At 38.2% G+C, this 22,290-nt stretch overlaps 2 protein-coding genes across 15 annotated transcripts in view; both read right to left on the bottom strand.

The window, feature by feature from the left end:
- The window catches only part of LOC131682902 (histone acetyltransferase KAT6A), a 418,542-nt gene that overhangs the window by 85,703 nt on the left and 310,549 nt on the right, over nucleotides 1-22,290 (bottom strand). The window lies entirely within an intron of this gene.
- On the bottom strand, nucleotides 669-21,182 carry LOC131682904 (uncharacterized). 4 transcript variants are annotated; one of them, XR_009304247.1, is made up of 3 exons: nucleotides 8,207-21,182; nucleotides 4,513-7,838; nucleotides 669-4,458 (listed from the first exon to the last, which is right to left on the bottom strand). XR_009304247.1 is itself a non-coding variant. In XM_058964716.1 (3 exons), the coding sequence occupies exons 2-3, from the start codon at nucleotides 8,735-8,737 to the stop codon at nucleotides 7,146-7,148; spliced, it is 1,224 nt and encodes a 407-aa protein (XP_058820699.1). In that variant the 5' UTR covers nucleotides 8,738-9,362; nucleotides 9,637-9,651; the 3' UTR covers nucleotides 669-7,145. The 4 variants fall into 4 exon arrangements, 2 of the variants coding, with proteins under 2 accessions (XP_058820699.1, XP_058820698.1); XR_009304246.1 differs by having other exon boundaries at nucleotides 669-5,402; nucleotides 5,467-7,838; XM_058964716.1 differs by having other exon boundaries at nucleotides 669-7,838; nucleotides 8,207-9,362; nucleotides 9,637-9,651.

Genomic DNA, 22,290 nt, shown 5'->3' with positions numbered 1-22,290 from the left:
TTTCTGAAAACACGAAACAACATCTGTGTTCAAAAATGTTTCAAAGCAGTCAAATCCAGTATAAAAATTAATTATAGGGATCCCAAAAAATCGTTCGTTGGTATTTGTGGAATGTCGAAAATATTTGCTTCAACTGTTATAAATTTCACCAGGTTTTCATCAATGCTGTGTGGAAATCGGTTTCTGAGAAATAAAACCAATCTTACAAAAAATTGTGACATGTGATAATTTATGGAACTTCTAAATAATTTTCAATATGGCTAGCCTCCATTATTGTTTGGAATAAAGCCAAAGATATTTTTAAATATGTGTTATCAATTCAACACAAAACCGTTGATTTCAAACGATCATCGGTTTCAAAATCATCAAATGTCAACATGCAAATTCAAAATAGAAAATGTTTTTCCATTATTTGGCGTATAAAGATAAAATAGCATCGCGGTTTGTTTCAGTCTCGTAAAATAATAAAGAGAATCGAAAGTCATCAAGTGTCAATGAAGAAATTTATTTGAAATCATTTTCAACTATTTCTACATTCAGAATTACTCAAAAACAGTTGTGCTAAAAGCTTTCGATATTTCGAGCTTTCGTAGCACGCCATCTGCATCAACCCAAGGATAACTTTTAGTACATTTGTTTTTCTTTTCGTATCTTTCCACGCTGTTTCGCGTGCGACGGTACACTGCGTATCGCGAGGAAAATTGAAAAACGCTGTTATGAAGTTTTCCAAAACGATTTTTTCTTTGTACCATCAGATTCCTTGGTTTCTAACGAATCCGTACATATGCAACACTTGGGTAGTTTTGTAGGAAATATCGAAGAAACAGCAGGTTAAAAATATTGCTCCACTTTTGCGCACCTATACATACAAATTTTACTTTAGATGTGTCTGTGCGGGTGGAAAAACTGCTTCTAGTAAAATGGAAATTTTTCAATGAAAAGCGGAAAATATGGAAAATCGGAGAAAATCACGTCCTAGAAAAATTGTTTAGCTATGTTGTATTGGAAAAATCAAAATTTTAAACACATGATTGCAAAAACTGTGTGCTTTTTCAACCGGAAAAAGCACACAGTTTTCCGAGTTGGAAAATTTTGAATTTTCCATTTCGGCCAATTCATATTAAAAACAATTATCTAAGTCGTGATTTTTTTCTTTTTTCCAAATTTTGTCATTTTCTTTGAAAATAAAATAAAAAACCGCAAAAAAACACGAAAAATGGCGGATTGCCCGACGGGGGCCTTAACGCGGTTTTTTACGTGGATTTTCCAATTAACGTGGATTTTCCAATTCCAAAAATAGTCCTTTTGAATGCAAAAGACAGACCTTTTTCTGAAAAAAATTTCTAAGTCGTTTTACATGCAAAATTTTTTTTGCATGTTTTTATTTTGCGTGCATTTCGCAATTAACACGGTTTTTACAAAAAAAAACTATTCTAAGTCCTTTTGAATGCATTTCTGGCACCTGCTCGTCAAGACCATTCCGAAAATACCCATATTGATTGGGTTACAGCGAATTTCGCTAAACCGAAAGTCGCCATCCATCTTTGATTTGAAAATGGCATCAAAAATCAATTTCTGGCACCTACTCTTCAAGACCATTCCGGAAATATCCATATTGATTGAGTTATAGCGGATTTCGCCAACTGGAAGTCGCCATCTTTGATTTCAAAATGGCGTCAAAAATCCATTTCTGGCACCTACTCTTCAAGACCATTCCGAATATATCTATATTAGGGTGGGGCATTTTTATATGGAAAAACGTAATCATAACCTCATCAACCGAGCACAGCACTTTTTTGGTTTCATTTGGGGTCCAAACAACTGTGCAAAATTTGGGGTCGATTGGATTTGACCCGGCGTAGCGCATTGCGTTTGAAATTTGTATGGAAATTAGTATGGGAAAACCTACTTTTTTGCATTTTCAATTTTACAGACTACAATTCTTCCTGCAGTATACCAACAATTAGATAGAAGTGTAGTCCAGGGTATGCTGAACAACTTTGCCGAAGGATGCATGGTACTAGAATGTCTCTATAACAAGTTATAGCTGTTCAAAGTTCGATAGATCGAATTAATTGCCAAAAATCTTTTTTTTTTGCCAACACTGCAGGTGTATGACTTTTCATATAGCATACCAAAATAACATCATATACTTTAGATTTACCATATTGGGATGTTTTGATTAATTATTCAAAAGCCTTAGCTCAATTTCATGGGCGCAGGTAGTTTCGCAATAGAGCGTAGTGAGGGGAGAGGGGGGGGGAGGCTTCAACATATAGAAATTCTAACTGCAATATCTGAAATCTTGTCGAGTTGAAATGTTAAGATGTATTATTTTAGAACATTTGCACAATGTCCTATGCATAATAATAACGATGAAACGAAACATACTGTATCCCTCTGAATTGACTTGACATTGACTATATCAATTGAAGTAAAGTCAAATCCCGGGAATACCGACCCATTTTTGGTACCGTAATACCGGTACTGAACAAAAGCCAGTACCGGTATTTTCGGTACTATACAATTTTTTATGACAAATATGTTAATTCTGCAGGGGATCTGTTTCAAAATATCGGTCTGCAAGATAACGTTTAATTATATTTGTCGTAATTTTCAGTCAAATCCCCGGGTGCCAAAACGAACCGGTGGTCTTCCATCATGGTTCCTGTCCTGCTATTTTGCCACTTGATCCGCTGCTTCAGTGCTGGTTCTTCGAGCGATCCGTTTGCCACGCTGTTTGGTAAGGTATTGGAGGAGCCACTTGATCCGCTGCTTCAGTGCTGGTTCTCGAGCGTTTCTAAGCTATCCGTTCGCAACCGCCGTCCAGCAAGGAATTTTGGGAGTCACTGGATCCGATACTTCGGTGCTAGTTCGTGAGTACTTATAGGCGATCCGTTCGCCACGCCGTCCGGTAAGGGATTCGGGGAGTCACTTGACCCGCTGATTCGGTGCTGGTTCTCGAGCGTTTCTAAGCAATCAGTTCGCCACGCCGCACAGTGGCGGCTCTTCAAACAAAAGTCGGACAAAACCTCAAATGTTACCTAATTTGGCTGAAAATCACAATTTAAGCTAATTTTGAGGTGCTCAGCTCATTTTTGATGTCAAAAGTCGTCAAATATTAAATGCATTTTTCCATACAGTGTCATTGAACCTTTCTTATAACTATGATCCCGTTTTCATGTTAGATTTTCCGTTAATGTTCACCAATGTCAACAATATCATAAAAAATGAAGAACACTACTTAAAAACCATTGTTGAACGTGTTGGTTTACTGTAGATTGTCTAACTATTTTACACAAAACACCATGCGTCTCCATATCAGCAACAAAGCTTCAAAATTTGCTTAAAACTTTTTGCGCACCTAGGCGCAGAACGAGACCATGATATTCGAAAAGCAGAGGTAATTTCACATAGAATTTATACTATGTGACCGTTCCGAACTGATTCCGAAATTTGTACAGAATACATTAGTGAACAAAATATTTTTGATCTGACCACCTTAAACATATTTAAACTAAAAAGTCATAGTTCCAAGCAAATTTACCAAATTAATTTTTCTCACTAACCAAGTTATTTCGTTCCTCTACACAATGAAACTAGTTGTGCTAAAATCGGACCAAAATCAAAAGAGCAACATGCATTTGAAGTGAACAGAGCAATGGTGGTTTCGGATATGAAAATCATTAAAAAAAATCCGGACTTTGGTACGTTTAAACTCGTGTTAAAAATCGTGTTCTTATCCAATGATCATAAAATTTTCAATATACATCATTCAATACATGAGAAATTTAGGAAAAATATAATATATCAATATTTCAAAAATAAATTTTTGAGGTTTTGGCCAGCCTCCGGCCACTGTGCGCCGTTCCGTAGGGGATTTGGGGAGCCACTGGATCCGCTGCTGGTTCGTGAGTGCTTCTAGGCGATCCGTTCGCCACGCTGTCCGGTAGGGGATTCGGGGAGCCACTGGATCCGCTGCTTCGGTGCTGGTTCGTGAGTGCTTCTAGGCGATCCGTTCGCCACGCCGTCCGGTAAAAGAATGAGGATTGATTGTCACAGCTTTGCTTTTTTATAGTTGCTTAGTGAAAATTATTAGAAGAAAATTATTATTGTTGCCACGCTACCCAATGTGTACTAAGTGAAGCGAAGAAAATGATTTTGATAGAATGATGGAAAAAGGGTGGTTAATATTGAAAACTATATTTCAAAGGATTTAAAACATTTTTTATAAAACTTAAATAATCTTTTTTTTTAATTTTTTTTTGTCTATAATATCTTAATCTCTACAATACTTCCCTCCTCTACTCTTTAATAATATTATATTTCTAAAACATTCTGGTATTATTTCATTTATGCAATGTGGCAATTGTGCATTGTTTTTCTCGGTTCATAGGAGGTTTCAGTTGTCTTGTTTTATGTTTCTAGCCTTGATTGATGATGTAATTTTTGGTTGACCTGCAACATTAGTTTTTTATATATACTAATATATTGTAATATTTATTCACTTACTTTACTTTATTCAAAAATGCTGTACAGTAACATATCTTTAAACTTGCTTGGTTTCATTTTTGTTCTCTTTGGTCGCTGATTGATTTCTATGTCGTGATCGATTGTGTTCTCAAGGTCGATTCTGATTGGGTCTGTTTCTCCCAATTTTTCTGTTTCCGATTCCATCTCTGTGTCAATCATTTTGTTAGTAGATTCTAGTAAACATTCTGGAACCTTTTTAACATCTTGTACATTGCGAGAGTATTGAACCCCTCTGTCGCTACGAATGATCACTTTTGCTCCGTCTCTTGCAATTATTGAATATCTTTCTGCAGAAAATTCCGGGTCCGATTTCAACTTTTTCTGCTTAGCGACCAAAACGGTATCTCTTACCCGAATATCCGATTCTTTGGCACCCCTTTGACAATCTGCGTATTTCTTGCTTTTCAACTTGGAAACTGCATCTTTCTCCTTAATGTCGGTGCGATCCAACAATTCAGGAGAATTTGTTTCCCAAAGGCACGGAAAAGTTCCACGGAACTTCCAATCAACTAATAATTCGAAGGGTGTAACTCCTAAACGTGACAGCGTCGTACTTTGTTGTGTAGATGTACATAATTGTCCAATGCTTTCCTCCAGTTAATCTTGTCTAACTTGGCCGCTGCTAAGACATGTTTAATACCGATATTCTGCCTTTCAACTGCCCCGTTAGATTGGGCACTCATAGGGATGGACTTTCGTATCTTTATGCCTCTGGCTTCCCATGTTTAGACAAACTTATCGCTCTAAAAAGGAGGCCCATTATCGCTCTGTATTGCCAAGGGATAACCCCACATTTCAAAAATCTTCAACAGAACAGAATTAGTTGAGTCGGCATTGACATGCTGCACATTTCGACTACATGAATGTACCTAAATATAAATATTGGCATCATCAATCTGAGTTTAACTTAATGTTTGTATCACATATATATACCTAGAATAAACATCCACTACCACCAAAAATTCTCCGTGGCCGAAATCTTTGTCAGTGAAAAAGTCTATTTGTAGGATCTCCCATGGTCCTTGTGGCAATTCTCTAGAAGTGAGTGGAAGTGGAGCATTTTTCTTTGACAGTCTTAGGCATGATTCGCATTTGTCTAAATGTTTTTCTACCTCGTTACTCATATCAGGCCACCAGAAATAGTTTCGCAAGATACGTTTCATTGATGAAGCCCCCATATGGCCCTGATGTGCCAGTTCTATTGCTTTCTTCCTTAAATTATGCGGCAAGATTACTCGATCTTCTTTGAAAATCATGACACCTAGCACACGCATATATTTGGCTTGACATTCGTATGCTTGCATACCTGTATTCCATGTGCCAGATTTCAGGGATTCCCGAATTTCTCTCTGAACTTGGTCGATCTCAGCTTCCAATTCTATTTCATTCCAACTTATCTCCATATTTCCCACGTCAAGAGAAAAAAGTGAATGAGCGTCGGAGGAATCATCAAATGATTCAGCTGGTTTATCTTCCATCACCAATCTTGAGAGTGTGTCCGCAATGTTCATGTCGCCCGGGACGCTTTCAACCGTAAAATCATAAGGCTGCAAACGCAGCGCCCATGCTTCTGCTCGCGAAACCGCTCTTTTTCCAATCCGATGAATGCCACCAAATATAAATTCGTTTGACTTCGCATCAGATCTTATCTTGAAGGTTGTGCTCATTAAATAATTGGAGAACTTTTCTACACCCCATACCATGGCTAAGGCCTCTTTTTGAGTATGCGGATACTTTTGTTCTGTGGTAGACAATGCTTTTGAAGCACACGCAATGACCCTTGGTTTAGAACTGCTATCAAATTGTACTAGAACAGCCCCAAGACCGTGCGGCGAAGCATCCACATAGAGTTCGGTTTCATCTGTTTGATTGTAATACCCTAAAGTTTTGATCTTTGTCCAAGCGTTGCATCTTAAGTAATCGAATTCTTGGTCCAACTCCTTGGACCAATAAAAATCTTTCCGCTTTTGCAAGTTCCCTTAATCGCCATGTTTTGTCTGCCCTATGAGGAATAAATCTATCCACGTAATTGATTAATCCCAAGAAGCTTCTTACTTCATCTTGATTTCCAGGTCTCCGGAACTGTTGAATTGCCTTTATTTTCTCATCTTCTATGCTCCAACCACTAGGCAACAAATTGAATCCCAGAAACGTCACTTCTTGTTTCTGCCATAAGCATTTACTTTCATTGATCATGACGTTGTTATCTTCAAGACGTTTCAAAACCTCTGCCAGGTTTTTATCATGCTCATCCTTTGTTGAACCAAACACTAGAATATCATCCTGGTAGTTTACAGTGCCCTTACATCCCGCCAGAATAACAGATTGCATAGTCTCTTGAAAAATATCTGGAGCATTACATAGGCCAAAAGGAAGGCGCCGACATCTGTATAGTGTATCGCCTGAGAAAAAGTTTGTCAAATGTCGACAACGCTTATCTAGCACGATATGGAAAAATGCATTTTTGAGATCTAACGTTGAAAACCATTTTGCCCCATGCAATTCCATTAGTATCGATTCAAATGTAGGCATTTTGAACGGCGTCCTGTAAATGCATTTATTTGGGCCTCTCAAGTCAATGACCAAGCGAATGTCATTCTTTCCTTTTGGTACTACCAGTAACGAGGAACAAAAGGATCTATCCATGTCGTCTGTAACTGGTTCAATAATTCCAGAAGACAAGAGCTCATTGAGCTTTTGTTGTACCAACGTTTTAAAACCTGCTGGGATGTGCGTATATACATTTCTAGAGGGAGGCAAATCCTGATTGTAGTATAGTAGAACTGGCGGAACGTTGAATTTTGGAACTCTTTTGGGGGTGTAGCTGTCACTGCGTTTACTAAGGCGAGCTCACATTGCCAGATATTACCGCACTCACTGATTGGAACTCGTAGTCCCACGTCTAAGAGGCTGTACCTTGCTGCTGTGTTGAAGCTCAGCAACGATCGTGCCTCTTCGATTACGTAGAATTTTTCTAAGAGGATTGGTCTTTCTTTGGAAATATACAGTTTGGCCAAAAACGTTGCTATTACTTTGATTTCCCCTGGTGAAGCACAGGCGCGTAAGGTTTTATCTGACGTTTCGCATACATCATGCAGCTCATTTGCAATAGACTTGTTCAGAAGCATATTGAGCCATATTCGTTTCGCGATAGTATTAACTTGAGCCCCAGAATCTATAAAAAAAGTTACTCGTGCCCCAGCTACATGGCCAACCACATATGCATCTTCCTCTGTCAGTGGATCAAAAACTGGTGCAGCGCATGTTAGCTCGTCTACGTCATTGACATTATGTTTTGTTTGGACCTATAAACGTTCAAACAATCAGTATTGGGTAATATAATGCCCTATATTTAAGCTACCTTATCTCACATTCGCCAGTGAAGTATAATTGGCCCATGCATTAACTTAAACACGATTCCGCAAATGAATCTTTTAATAAGATGACCCTTTATGGACGATATTTTCACTCGATATTCACGTTTCCCATATTTGATCAGGTGAAAATTAAACCATCTGGATAAGGAAATTGTATAAAAGATATAAAAAATGTTTTGCAGTTTGTAATATTTTATTTGTTGAAATTCAAGCTTAATATTCAGATCAAAATTCAATTTGTATGTGAGATAAGATACCTTAAAATTACACTATTCTGGCTGTACAATATCATGTACCATTTCATCGATGTCATCACCATTTTGCGTGATCGCTGCAAGTTTTGGTTTTGGTTCTTCGTCATCCGATCCATGTGAACGCTTTTGTGCAATACCTTGTCGAGACAGAGCTGAGCATGTACGAGCAAGATGACCACGCCGGTTACAATTATGGCATACCTTATCGAGGTTTGGACAATTGGCAGGGCCATGATATATACTAGCACATCTCCAACATGCGCTCTGGGATGACCCTTGAGAGCGAGATAGTCCCCGCTGGAACGGTCCTCTTTCACGCTGAGTTCCCCAGAATCTTGTTCCAGATCCACGCCGGATTTGAACTCGTTGATCTTGCGATAATGCTGCTACTGTTGCAGTGCTTTGACGATTCAGTTTCTGGTATTCATCTTCATTAAAAATCTCCATCTCTCGGTCTCGTACCATAGCAATCAAGCTATTCATGTCACCTTGGTTGACCCAGTTACGTTGTGCCAGAACACGTACACGGCTGTCGCTTGTTCCTTTGAGAATGGTACGGACTGTAGCTTCCATTTCTTCTTCTTTGCCATAGTCACATAGCTTAGCGGCGTTTGCCACTCGTCACACATAGGATACGCTAGATTCCCCTTTGAGTTGTATGGTATTCATCAACTTGCCACGTTGTCCGATGATGTAGGTTCTCGATCCGAAATATCGATCCAATCGAGCAATTGCGTTGGAGAACGGGTGGGTACACTCCTCTGGCATATCATTAGTCGTTGATGTTCCTTGCATTACCTCTAAAAGTTTCGTTCCGGCTTTGATTTTGAAGATGTCCATCTTCGCATGCTCGTCGGTTGCACGGACTAGGTTGAATGAAGCAGTGACAATCTCTTTCCAATGCTCATAAGCCTTCTTATCAAGGTCAGTTTCGCCTTCTGATGGCTTGCATTCCGGAATGTGTACCGATCCCAGAGACATGTGATTCATGGTTGCCAACAGAGACTCGTTTTCCGATACGCGACAAACGTCAAGTGTAGTGTCCATTCTTACTTGTTCACTTGACATACTGTTAACTTCTCTGTCTAGAAGTAACCGATCTTTTTCAGATCTTACCGCATTCAATTCGGTTTTCAGCGCGATCAATTCTTGCATAAGCATCTTTTTTGAAATTCTATTTTTCGATTTCGGTTTCGACCTGCAAACCGTAAAGACAAGCGTTTTTTATTGTTCTTTAAATAAGCAAAATTAAATTGATTCTCAGAAAACTGCCTCGACTACAGTTCCAATTACAGGTTCTAATTACTCTGCCTGGACTAAAAAAAATTTGTATTCAACGGATACTGCCTCGCCTGCAGTCCCAGTATTCTAGACACTCTGCCTCGGCTATCAGAGGTTAATTTCATTCAGCGGATACTGCCTCGACTACAGTATCTTTTTTTTATCGTCGATCAGACTATAGTGAAACTTACCGATTGGGAGTAGACGTGGTTCCGGTACCATCTGCGCCATTGTCGTAATTTTCAGTCAAATCCCCGGGTGCCAAAACAAACTGGTGGTCTTCCATCATGGTTCCTGTCCTGCTATTTTGCCACTTGATCCGCTGCTTCAGTGCTGGTTCTTCGAGCGATCCGTTTGCCACGCTGTTTGGTAAGGTATTGGAGGAGCCACTTGATCCGCTGCTTCAGTGCTGGTTCTCGAGCGTTTCTAAGCTATCCGTTCGCAACCGCCGTCCAGCAAGGAATTTTGGGAGTCACTGGATCCGATACTTCGGTGCTAGTTCGTGAGTACTTATAGGCGATCCGTTCGCCACGCCGTCCGGTGAGGGATTCGGGGAGTCACTTGACCCGCTGATTCGGTGCTGGTTCTCGAGCGTTTCTAAGCAATCAGTTCGCCACGCCGTTCGGTAGGGGATTTGGGGAGCCACTGGATCCGCTGCTGGTTCGTGAGTGCTACTAGGCGATCCGTTCGCCACGCAGTCCGGTAGGGGATTCGGGGAGCCACTGGATCCGCTGCTTCGGTGCTGGTTCGTGAGTGCTTCTAGGCGATCCGTTCGCCACGCCGTCCGGTAAAAGAATGAGGATTGATTGTCACAGCTTTACTTTTTTATAGTTGCTTAGTGAAAATTATTAGAAGAAAATTATTATTGTTGCCACGCTACCCAATGTGTACTAAGTGAAGCGAAGAAAATGATTTTGATAGAATGATGGAAAAAGGGTGGTTAATATTGAAAACTATATTTCAAAGGATTTAAAACATTTTTTTTATAAAACTTAAATAATCTTTTTTTTTAATTCTTTTGTGTCTATAATATCTTAATCTCTACAATATTAATTTGTCTTCTAGATAAATCTTCGAGATAACACCTTTGTGTGGGAATGAAGTGGGGCCATCATCATAATAATTCTAGAAGTTAAAGTTTTATTAGCGACATTCTGATTGGTTTCATTATTCACTGGGTGGCGCATAATAAGACTACGGTCTAAGTCATGTCTGTATTTGGTTTGCTCTTAAACCTTTATCTATAAAAGAACGAACAGCGATTTAGTAGCTAACAGTTTTAGATTTGGTGAACTGCTTCAAATGGGGCGATTTGTAATTATTGGAGATCGGAAAATTCAGCAAAACTCCATAGTTTACAGGAAAGCAAGGAACCTTGATATGCATTAGAGAATAGTAGGAAAACGACATAAAGGTCAGAACCAATTTTCAGAAAAGCAAGTGAGGAAGTGCGATTAACCTGCTCAGATTTACTGCCATTCTCGCTTTGATTTACTGTTGTTAATAGGGTTTCATACATTTACCATCTGTTCAAATCGACGAAAGTCGCACCACTTAGCAGTTATTGATTTCAAAGTGGCCTATATTTCGAAATAAAGGAGGTGCCCTATACGAAAAATATCTTCTATTAAATAAGTCTTGCCATTCCGAAGCAATTAAAAACAATAAACATGTTTTTTGATCAGCACAAATCAATCATCTGAGAAGAAGATCATCAGTTCAAGCATTCAATTTCAGTTTGAAGCTTTTTTCGAATTTTTTAAAAAAAATATTCGAGTACCGGTACTACCGGTACTGAGGGCTTCAGTACCGTAGTACCGGCTCTCGCCAAAAAGGGTCGGCACTGCGAACCCTAGTTGATATGTCAGAGGAATGCATTGATTATATTTCAGTTTAATACGCACTATGATTTGATAGGATGCTCTTTTCGATGTTGTTCGATCACCTGAAGTAAAAATTGCTGTTGAACTGGGGCTCTTGTGGATTGTATAAATGTTGCAAAATAATTCATCTGAACATTTCAATTCAATAAGATTTCAGTTATTTCAGTTGAAATTTCCATATTCAAAAGTCTCCCTCCCTCTCCCCTCACTACGCTCTATTGCGAAACTACCTATGTCCATGAAATTGAGCTAAGGCTTATGATTAATTCATCCAAACATACCAATGTTGTAAATCTAATGTATATGATGTTATTTTGGCATGCTATATGAAATGTCATTGGTACACCCGCAGTGTTGGCAAAAAAATGATTTTTGGCAATTAATTCGATCTATCGAACTTTGAACAGCTATAACTTGTTGTAGAGACATTCTAGCACCATGCATCTTCCGGCAAAGTTGTTCAGCATACCCTGGACTACACTTCTGTCTAATTGTTGGTATACTGCAAGAAGAATTGTTGTCTGTAAAATTGAAAATGCAAAAAAGTAGGTTTTCCCATACTAATTTCCATACAAATTTCAAACGCAATGCGCTACGCCGGGTCAAATCCAATCGACCCCAAATTTTGCACAGTTGTTTGGGACCCCAAATGGAACCAAAAAAGTGCTGTGCTGAAAAAACGATCATTTTGCCCCACCCTAATCTATATTGATTGAGTTAGAGAATTTTGCTAAACCGGAAGTCGCCATCTTTGATTTCAAAATGGCGTTAAAATCAATTTCTGGCACCTACTCGTCAAGACCATTCCGAAAATATCCACATTGAGTTATAGCGAATTTCACTAAACCAGAAGTCGCCATCTTTGATTTCAAAAAGGCATCAAAGATCAATTTCCGGCACCTACTCTTCAAGACCATTCCGAAAATGCTTACTTTGATTGGGTTATAGCGATTTCACTAAACCGGAAGTCGCCATCTTTGATTTCAAAATGGCGTCAAAGGTCAATTTCCGGCACCTACTCTTCAAGACCATTCCGAAAATACCCATTTTGTTGGGGCGTGGGTCGTAAGGAGTCTTGCAGACCCGTCTCTTCCCTCTTACCGAAAATCTTCTAAGTCTTTTGCATTCAAAAGGACTTAGAACATTTATTGCAAAAAACGTGTTAATTGCGAAACTCAACCACCGGCCCGGTAATTCACACACCAACCGATTCAGAAACACCTAACTTAAATATTGGTAATAATTTAATATCTCCGCAATAAAAGTAGACTTTTGGAAATTGGTAAAATTAAAAAGTTCACGAAAAACGGGAAAATTACCATTCGTGAGGCAGATTTCTCAAACAGAGCCGTCATTAGGAGGCACGCCTACCACTCAACCACCGGCGGCGCCGTCATTCATACACCAACCGATTCAGAAACACCTAACTTAAATATTGGTAATAATTTAATATCTCCGCAATAAAAGTAGACTTTTGGAAATTGGTACAGGTAAACTTCGATATAACGTACATCTCGGTTTAAAAATTGTACGTTATATCGAATTGTACGTTATATCGAAGCATGCAAAATGTTCAAAGAATTGTTGTTCATGGTACTTTATTTCGTAGAATTTTGATAACTCGTAACTAATTTTGAAAATCTAACCTACCTAGCAGTGCGAAACAACTTTTCTAATAAGAAAATTATATTGGATCCATAAAAAAGATGCCATAATCAATTTTTTTTGCATATATGAATTAAATTAATTGAAAATATCCTTTTTTATTTTGATTTTAGAGGATTTAACCTTAGGGTCATTCGCCTCTTTGTTGGGTTAGAGAAATCTCTTTAGAAAAATCTCTAACACAATGTGCGGGGTTGGGAATTTAACCCAGGTGAGCTGCGTACAAGGCAATCGAGTTACCAACTACGCTATCTCTATCTCCGAATATTCTCTATTCTGACTCCTTTCCTAATTATTAAATCATTAATTATTATTTTGTCTGGGCTTGTAAAGTGTTTTTAATATTCCCACCGTCTGCGCCTCATACAATAAAATCAATTTATGAACTTTAATCATTAGAATAGAGTATAAAGATCCACTTGTATCCACGATTCAAAAATTTCTGAAGACATATTTCAGTCCGCTAACCGATTTCCTAAATACCCCAAACCGGTCGCGAAACGTGCACAGTCGTCCGTGTAACTACAAATTCTTTTTGTGGCACAGCATGCCGTGGAACTTAAACGTTGTCTTTCGGCCCAGAGAATCAGATTCCGCAGTCCCGAAACCAACCAACAATTATCAATATTATCAATTTTAGTTTTCAGTTAGAACTTAGGGGAGGCCGGGGCTAGTTGGCTGTGTTTTCAGTTTTCATTTTTTACCGCTTTGATGTATCTAGATTTTGCAAAATAGAACACGTCGCATGGAAGGGCAGACTGTTGGCAACATCTCTGAATTTTATTAAAATGTTTGATGCATTGCCTCCATTTTTAGAAACAAAAATATGTGACGCGGAAAAACCACCAACTTACCCCGGCCCTGGGGTAAGTTGGCGGTATGTATAGGTACACCATAAAATAAGCAATCAAATGGAGAATCAAATACTTCATGGGTCCTTTTGGAACGTGCTGAATGTCTTTTCAAGAAAATTGTATATTAATCGACATTTGCTATTATATTTCAGTCTCAACATCGCGGAATATTGACTTTGACGCGTACTCCATATTCAATAGCAAATTTTCGAAATTCTTCAGGTGACTAGCCGAAGTAAATGTTTCCTGCATTGACGAGATGCACAAGAAAAAGATTTTCTTACTTTGGAGTGAACTCCAGAAATAAAAATTTTTGATGACTATTTTTGCATCGTAAATAGTACCGCAAACTTGCCCCGCGAGCAGCGCCGCCATCACCCTAAATAACACAAAGTGTTTAAAATTTAGGAAATTTACTAGGTATGCTCGAAAACACAATATCGCCCACAACTTCCACAATACAAAATGTTTTGCAACCAAAACACGTTGGATAATGGGTTTCACATAACTTGAGGTACATCACGAGAGGCAGTGCTATATGTCTAATAGAAACGGAGAAAAAGGGATTCCGCCAACTTGCCTCGGGCTCCCCTACTGATATTGGGTTATTTATTGAGATAAATGGTTGGTTTCAATAAATCACGATCATACGCAAATGAAATTGAAAAAAATCGCCCTCGTAACCTTCAATGAAGTAGCCAATTCCTAACATGCTCATTAGGAGCCCAATTAGTACGTTTTAAGATTGTGTGTTACATACTGAATTCTTAAAATATGGAATACATGCGTAATTGAAGAGAAATTTGGACCTGAAAAATAAATTTAAAAATATGTACGTTATATCGAGGAAAAATGTACGTTATATCGAATGACGCTATATCGAGGGTACGTTATATCGAGGGTACGTTGTATCGAAGATTACCTGTAAAATTAAAAAGTTCACGAAAAACGGGAAAATTACCATTCGTGAGGCAGATTTCTCAGACAGAGCCGTCATTATGAGGCACCTTAGTGGCTGAATCAAATAAGAAAAAGCATAAATAGAAGCGACGCGTGTCCGTATAAATCATATCATCATCTTATCCCATACGAGCAACATCGTCTCCGGGCGATACAATAAGCGCTATCGATTTTCGGCAACGTTAGCATTTGCACACACTCGCACCTAAGTGACTAAATCATATACGGTTAGTTTATAACTAGAGGTTACGCGTACACGTTTGAATCAGTTTTTGTTCTTATGTCGAACGGGTAAGATCATGGCTGCAGCATCTGGACATTACAATAAGCGGTAGACGCTATGCATTTTCGGCAGCGGTGGCTGAGTACGGATTTTTCGGGTGCCAGCACGGTTCACAGAATGATTTGCAAAGTTGGTGGGTGGGGTTATATTTATGTTTATGCATGCGAGTGCGTTGTAACTTGTTAATCTATGTTTACGGCGCTTTGCAGGTGCGTAGGGTAAATATGTTAGTTTCATATTTCGGTTATATGTTTTTATCAGTAAGGCAGCTGACAACGTGCTTCTGTAGTTATTGTTAAAGAATGTTCAGCAGCGTAGTATTTCATATAGGAGAGTACACTCAGATTTTTTTGCGCGGTATTTTTTCACGCAGATTTAGAAATTTACAGTTTTCATTTACGCGGATTTTGAAATTTACACCGTTTACATTTACGCAGTTTTTGAAATTTACGCGGTTTTCATTTAGGCGGCCTGTATCCCCCGCGTAAAATAACCTGAGTGTAATTGCATCGGAAACAATCACATTCCCAGCATACCATTTTGTTTTCTAATTTCAAACACCTTTGTTTCATACTGCACAAAATGGAAAATTTCAAAACAGAGCTTACTGTCCCAGCAGCAGTTTAAGCGGGTGTTCTTTTTCGATTACAATTCAAGCCATGTCTTACGCGTTACTGGACTTAAAATTGTTTTCCCAGTTTATCCAGTAAGAGTATCTGTCCTGCCCTATGTATTTAAAACACGGTTCTAATAGCTTTTTAGAATTATACAACAAATAGAGCGGTCGTGTACACCAATTTAAATTTTAAAATAAATCTGTTTTAAATTATGAAACAAACCGCTGTACTGGAGATATAATTATGTCAGTCCTATTACCACATAAAACACCTATATAACATAAAACACTGCAGAATTGGTTTAACAATACAATGTTTACACTACAGAGTTATAACACGTTATAATAATTAGCAACAAGAAAAATGTCACTAAGATAGCAACAAAACCCTTTTAACTGGTAGTGCAAACGTTGTATAACAATGTAATTTATCAAATAATTTCATTTGTTCGACCACCAATCGATCAAGAAATACTTGACCTTAAGATTGTTTACCTAAGTTCATTAGTACATTATTGAAAATTTAAATGGAAAATGAAATTTCATATTTCATGGAGAATCTGTATATTTCCGTTGGCGGGCTTCTTCATCACAGTTCTCAATATGGAGCTTTTCTTTTGAATATATTTTCTGGACAGACCATATTTTTACTAGAAGATCAGCCAAATAAGGCCAATCAGCTAGTGAGATACTTGATTAATTGTAATAATAGATATGTGTCGATATGTGTGGTAGATCAAATTCATTTGCACGCTCTTGAAAAAGCTACATTTTTAATGTCGCCCTGGTCGTGTCCTGTACACAACCCTTTAATTTTTTAAGTAGTTTAATATAATGTTGGAAAATTTTGATTTAAGGGGGTATATACGCAGATAACAAAAAATAACTTTGCAAGTTGTTGTCAAAATTGATAGTCATGTATGGAAAGTTTGTAGACAAAATGATTTTATGAAACTTTGTTGAAGTAGCGAAAAGTTATTGGGTGAAATTGTAGTACATGTCGGAATACCCCCTTAAAAGTGTTTTTTTATTGTAACTCTTTTATTTGATTTTTTACATTTTTTCGTTGTTCTAGAAAGCTGTAGATGCTTCAAAACACACCTTTTTGCGGAATAGACCAACTCGCTATATCTTCGTTTTTAGGATGTATGCCTGTTTTTTTGTTTTTTTTGCTAACTTTAAGGGGATATGGTTTGTAGAGTAGCAGGTAGTACCAGCTAAATTATTTTTTTTTTGTTGTTCAGCAAAAAATACCCTATTGATACATATATAAATCATAGGGGGATCCAATGGGATCCTTGGAATAATGTGGGGTAAAATAGACTAGCGTTTCAATAAATTATTTGTATTATGAAGCATGAAAAATAAACTATTATGCGAAATTAATAAACATTTGAAATATTATAGTTCATTTCATATATTCCGACATTCAAAGTTAATTTTTTTGTTATTAACATGCTCTTAAGTCATCAGTGTCCTTCCAATTATCTTCTTCGTCATTGTCTGAACAAGGTGTTAATATAACAGAGTATTTTAAGCACCGAAATACCTTGTTCATCCAATGACGAAGAAGATAATTGACAGGACACTGATGACTTCAAAGTGCCATAACCAATAGTTTTGTCGCAAATATCAATGTCCGGCATTTTTTGATTCCGTCCCAATGTGCGACGGTCTGAAAGTTAAAATGTTTAACACCATTCTTCCAAAAGGGGAGAGGTGTAGTGCATCAGTCAAAAGACGTGCCCTTCATCTTTAAAGTTTATTTCGGTGGCCACAATCATTTGGTGACGCGAACGAAGAAGCAACATCGAGGTTCCACGCATTACCATGAACCGCTCGATAAGCAGTTCGACCGTTTGCGACAAACAAATATTGACCCACCTTTAAATAGTCACGCTGACCTCAGCATACGCGCTCCAGAAGTCTTCTCACTCATTAATTCGAAATTCGATACAGCCCAATCAGTATGAATATTTTCGAAATGGTCTTGACGAGTAGATACCATAAATTGTTTTTTTTGCGCCATTTCGAAATCCAAGATGACGGCTTCCGGTTTAGTGAAATCTCTATAACCCAATCAATATGGGTTTTTTCGGAATGGTCTTGAAGGGAAGGTGCCAGAAATCGATTTTTGACGTCATTTTGAAATGCAAGATGGCGACTTCCGGTTTAACGAAATAACCCAATCAATGTGGGTATTTTCGGAATGATCTTGATAAGTAGGTGCTAGAAATTGATGTTTGATGCCATTTTAAAATCCAAGATGGCGACTTCCGGTTTAGTGCAAATTCTCTACAACCCATGCAATATGGGTACTGTCGGAATAGTCTTGACGAGTAAAAATTTGTTTGACTCCATGGATTTTGAAATCCAAGAGTGCGACTTCCGGTTTAGCAAAATTCGATATAACCCAATTAATATGGGTATTTTCGGAATGGTCTTAAAGAGTAGGAGACATGTTATATGCGGCTGTCGAGGGGGAATGAAAACCTCGATCAGCCCCGGAAAGCTCGTAAGAGGCACACAAAAACTGAAAAAGCTAAGATCCACAACGAAAATTTTCACAAACATAAACTTTATTGATATAGCATCGCCCTTCTTTCTTCGCTTCTCATTCTACTTTACCTCTTCTTCTTTCCTTTGTACAGACTACTAGCTTCTCCTTCAACCCTCTATTTTCTATCTCCTCTCTCGACGGCAACAATGCTCGTCGGAGCTGGCATGCTTAAATCTACCTTACTTGAAATTCTTGTCGAGCCTGCCCGTCGCCTTTGCACGGACGTAGTCACCAAGTGGATGAGATGCTGGAGCGATGTGTGCCACCTTACCACGGACTGGCTGTCAGCCCCTTCGATTTCACACGTTCTGTGCGATTTCACCGCAGACTTTTCGCGTCCGACGCTCGAACTGCACCGCTGGTAACGATCACAATGTACTTTTGTTACTCCCCACCGTGTTGCTGGTCTGCCTGACATCCGTGCTCCAGCAGAGAAATTCCGGAAGCGAACCCCGTGAAAAAACATCCGAGAAAGAAAACTCGGAAACAGAACCCTATCACGATTTCGTTAGCCCTTGCTCACGAAATGATTTTTGTGTGATTTACCTCTTATTGAGGGTCTTTTGTATGCTTCTCCAGCCGACGTTCCCCGGCTTTTAGGAGGAGAGTTCCAACCGTTCTGGGCTAGAGTTTCCACCTGTCAGGTTGCAATCGCTAGTGGCCAATACGTAATTGTAATCACTGTTTGCTTACCGAATTGATTTTTATCGACAGTTTGTCCGGTGCTGTCTTCGGGCCGATGTTTCTAGTCGTATTTCCCCAGCAGGCGACGTTTTATCAGCAACTGGAGCTGGAACTGCTTCGCTCGCTGTATCGGTTTCTCTCGTCCCGAAAACGGCGTGCCCGTTGTAGGCTATGTTCTATTGACCAGCTCCACGTGTGTTTCTTCTCGGGCACGGCCACTGATGCTACTCGCTTTTCCAGAAATTTACCTTCGGCTTTCAGAAGTCCAATCCTGTCCCTTGCGTCACGACAGCTTCTTGCTGCGACTACAAGTTGTTCTAGGCCTTCTGTGGCAGATCCTTGGGCAAACTTTTGCTACCGGTCGTGCCAAAGTGGCGATGTAGTTATCAAATGTTGTTGCTCACTACTGCTGGTATGACTTTGTTTTTTCTCTTTTCAAGGTAGAGAAGTGTTGCTAGTTTTTCAAGCAACGGGCTCACTTCGTGTTTACACTCTAATCAGTTTTCTTGTACTTTATATGTTGCTGATTTATTTTGCTCTATGGGCTATACTATAATACACTGAATCAAAACGTAACAGACAAAGGTTTGTCTGTTACGTTTAGATGTTTGACGCCATTTTGAATTCCAAGATGGCGACTTCCGGGTTAGCCACATTCGCTATAACCCAGTCAAAGAGTGTTTTCGGAATGATCTTAATGAGTAGGTTCCAAAAATTGATTTCTGACGCCATTTTGAAATCCAAGATGGCCATTTCCGATTTAGCGAAATTCGCTATAACCCAATCAATATGGGTATTTTTGGAAGTTGAAGTTGTAAGTTTTAACTAAACAGTTGAATTTACTTGAATTTGAGCAATATGTTTAATTTGAATCAATTCAAACCCCCAACTCACACCACATACGTCTCTTTCTTCTTTCACTTCCATTCTTACGGCTCTCTTCTGGATAAACATATAAAAATATTTTCGCTGGTTTATGATAAGATCTTATATTCGAGGATGTTTTGGATGATTACCCAAATTTATCATGCGGGAATTTCGGTGGAGCAGAAATACCCATATTGATTGGGTTATAGCTAATTGCAGTAAACCAGAAGTAGCCATCTTGGATTTCAACATGACATCAAACATAAATTTCTGCCACCTACTCATTAAGACCATTCCGAGAATATCCATATCGCCTGGGTTACAGCGAATTTCGCTAAACCGGAAGTCGCCATCTTGGAATACAAAATTGCGTCAACAATCAATTTCTGGCACTTACTCGTCAAGACCATTCCGACAATAACCATATTGCATGGGTTGTAGCTAATTTCGCTAAGCCGGAAGTCGCCATCTTGGATTTCAAAATGGCGTCAAACATAAATTTCTCACGGAAAACCGATTCATCACAATTTCAACTAAAAAATTAGTTGAGTTTTTGGTTTCGTCTAGTTAATATTTGGGTGAACTAAGTTTTTGTTGTAAACAATAATTCAACGCTGTTGGTTTGATGCTGTCAGTTTCAGTCTGGACACGAACGTTTCAGCCTAGCACAAAACTTAAAAAACCTACCCGAGCTAAAGCTTGAAACGCTTGTCTCAGCTTGTAACGCTTGTTTTAGTCCACACACAATTGCATATGCCGTTACACTACCTCTTCAGCCAAGACACAAACGACTGGAATTCAACTAATCTCATTGTTGAATAAACTGCTTCATCGTAAAATACAACATAGGATATTTTAAATATTTTGTTTCACCTACCAACGGATGATGGTATGGAATTAAATTATTGAAATACTCCGTTTGTTAGTAATTCACACCTAAATATAATATAGAGTTATGTTTCTCATAATGGTATCTTTATAAACTGTACTCTTAAATAAGACGAAATAGCCAAAGGTAATTAACCCATTCATGCCCATGTTGCTTGTGGACAACGTTTTTAAACAGCTATAACTTTTGATTGAGGAAAGATTTGCTCAGAAAAACAAGTAAAGTTAATAAATATGACTATTACCTTTCATTTGAGCATTAACATATACAAGGATCAGCTCTAGAACAGAAGTTATTGCAATTAGTCTGATTAGATTCCGATGGAGCAGTGCTGCCAGGGACCGTTTGCGTGGATGACGAAAAATGATTTTTTCATATATCTTCGTTATGTTGCAATATTATTGAAAACTGATAAAACTTATCAATTTAGACTATCTTTTACTACGTTTTCCATGCAATTGGACTATTGTAAATGTTCTAGGAGAAATGTATTGAGCATTGGAAGATAAAAATTGAGCAGCTTCTAGCACTGCGAGGGAAGCACCTATATCTATGAAAAAATGCTTTTCGAATTTCTTGACCCCATGGTTTTTTAGGAAAAATAGTTTTGAAACGCTACATGTACTAGAAAAAAGTTGGGCATGAAAGGGTTAAGGATTGTTGGTTATTAATTGAATTTTAGATGAAAGGTATAATTTTTATTTCTTTTCTATTTAGTCAGCCAGCACTACAAAAAAAACTTCATACTTATTCCACATCTAGTAGTCAAGAGATGAAAATTAATTATCATATTGCATATTACTATATAATCGACTAAATCCAAAATAGAATGATTTTGTCAATTTTCGGCAATACTTTCAACTTTCAGTATACATGTATTAAAAAAATGTCAATCAAAATCATCCCTTTATTGAAATGTTTTTAAAGAAAAACTAGGTAAAACCAAAATGAGGTCAGTTGCATTTCTGTTTTTTTTTGTGTCCTGGTTCTGGTAGTTGTGTCCAGGCTGAAACAAGCTTTCCAATCTGAGACAACTACCTACCTGCAACATAGTTGCTGTCGCTGCCTTGATGTATTTCAGTAAGGTAACTACTTTGCTGTCATTTCGTATGATGTGCGTCTTGAATCAAAATCAATAATAATTTTCAATAACTATTATTTGAGAATCTCGCAAAATTAAGAGAACATTCAGTTACGTTTTTCATTGTTCTGTTGAAATCAACTAATTAGGTAAACAAGAATTTGTTTTGTTATTTTCTTCGTCGAATGGTTTTCAGTGCTGATACCTACTCGTCAAGACCATTCCGAAAATACCCATATTGATTGGGGTGTAGCGAATTTCGCTAAAACGGAAGTCGTCATCTTGTACTTCAAAATGGCGTCAAAAATCAATTTCTGGCACCTACTCGATAAGACCATTCCGAAAATATACATATTGTTGAGGTGCGGGAGTCAAGACCCGTCTCTTCCATCTTTCCGAAAAGTCTCTTGCATTCAAAAGAATATTTTTTGTAAAAACCGTGTTAATTGCAAAATTCGTGTAATAAGAAACTTCCAAAAATATTATAAATCTTTTGCTGATAG

Source organism: Topomyia yanbarensis, chromosome 2 (assembly GCF_030247195.1).
Source record: "Topomyia yanbarensis strain Yona2022 chromosome 2, ASM3024719v1, whole genome shotgun sequence".
Classification (NCBI taxonomy): domain Eukaryota; kingdom Metazoa; phylum Arthropoda; class Insecta; order Diptera; family Culicidae; genus Topomyia; species Topomyia yanbarensis.
The sequence above is the reverse complement of the archived record's forward strand: the minus strand, read 5'-3'. Positions and strand labels throughout refer to the sequence as shown.

Excerpts from the sequence above, each read along its gene's own strand:
- LOC131682904 (XM_058964715.1), bottom strand. The coding sequence starts at position 8,737 with ATGGAAGCTACAGTCCGTACCATTCTCAAAGGAACAAGCGACAGCCGT. Across the intron at positions 7,839-8,206 it reads GTGATGACATCGATGAAATG|GTCCAAACAAAACATAATGT; the intron begins GTACATGATATT and ends GAACGTTTATAG.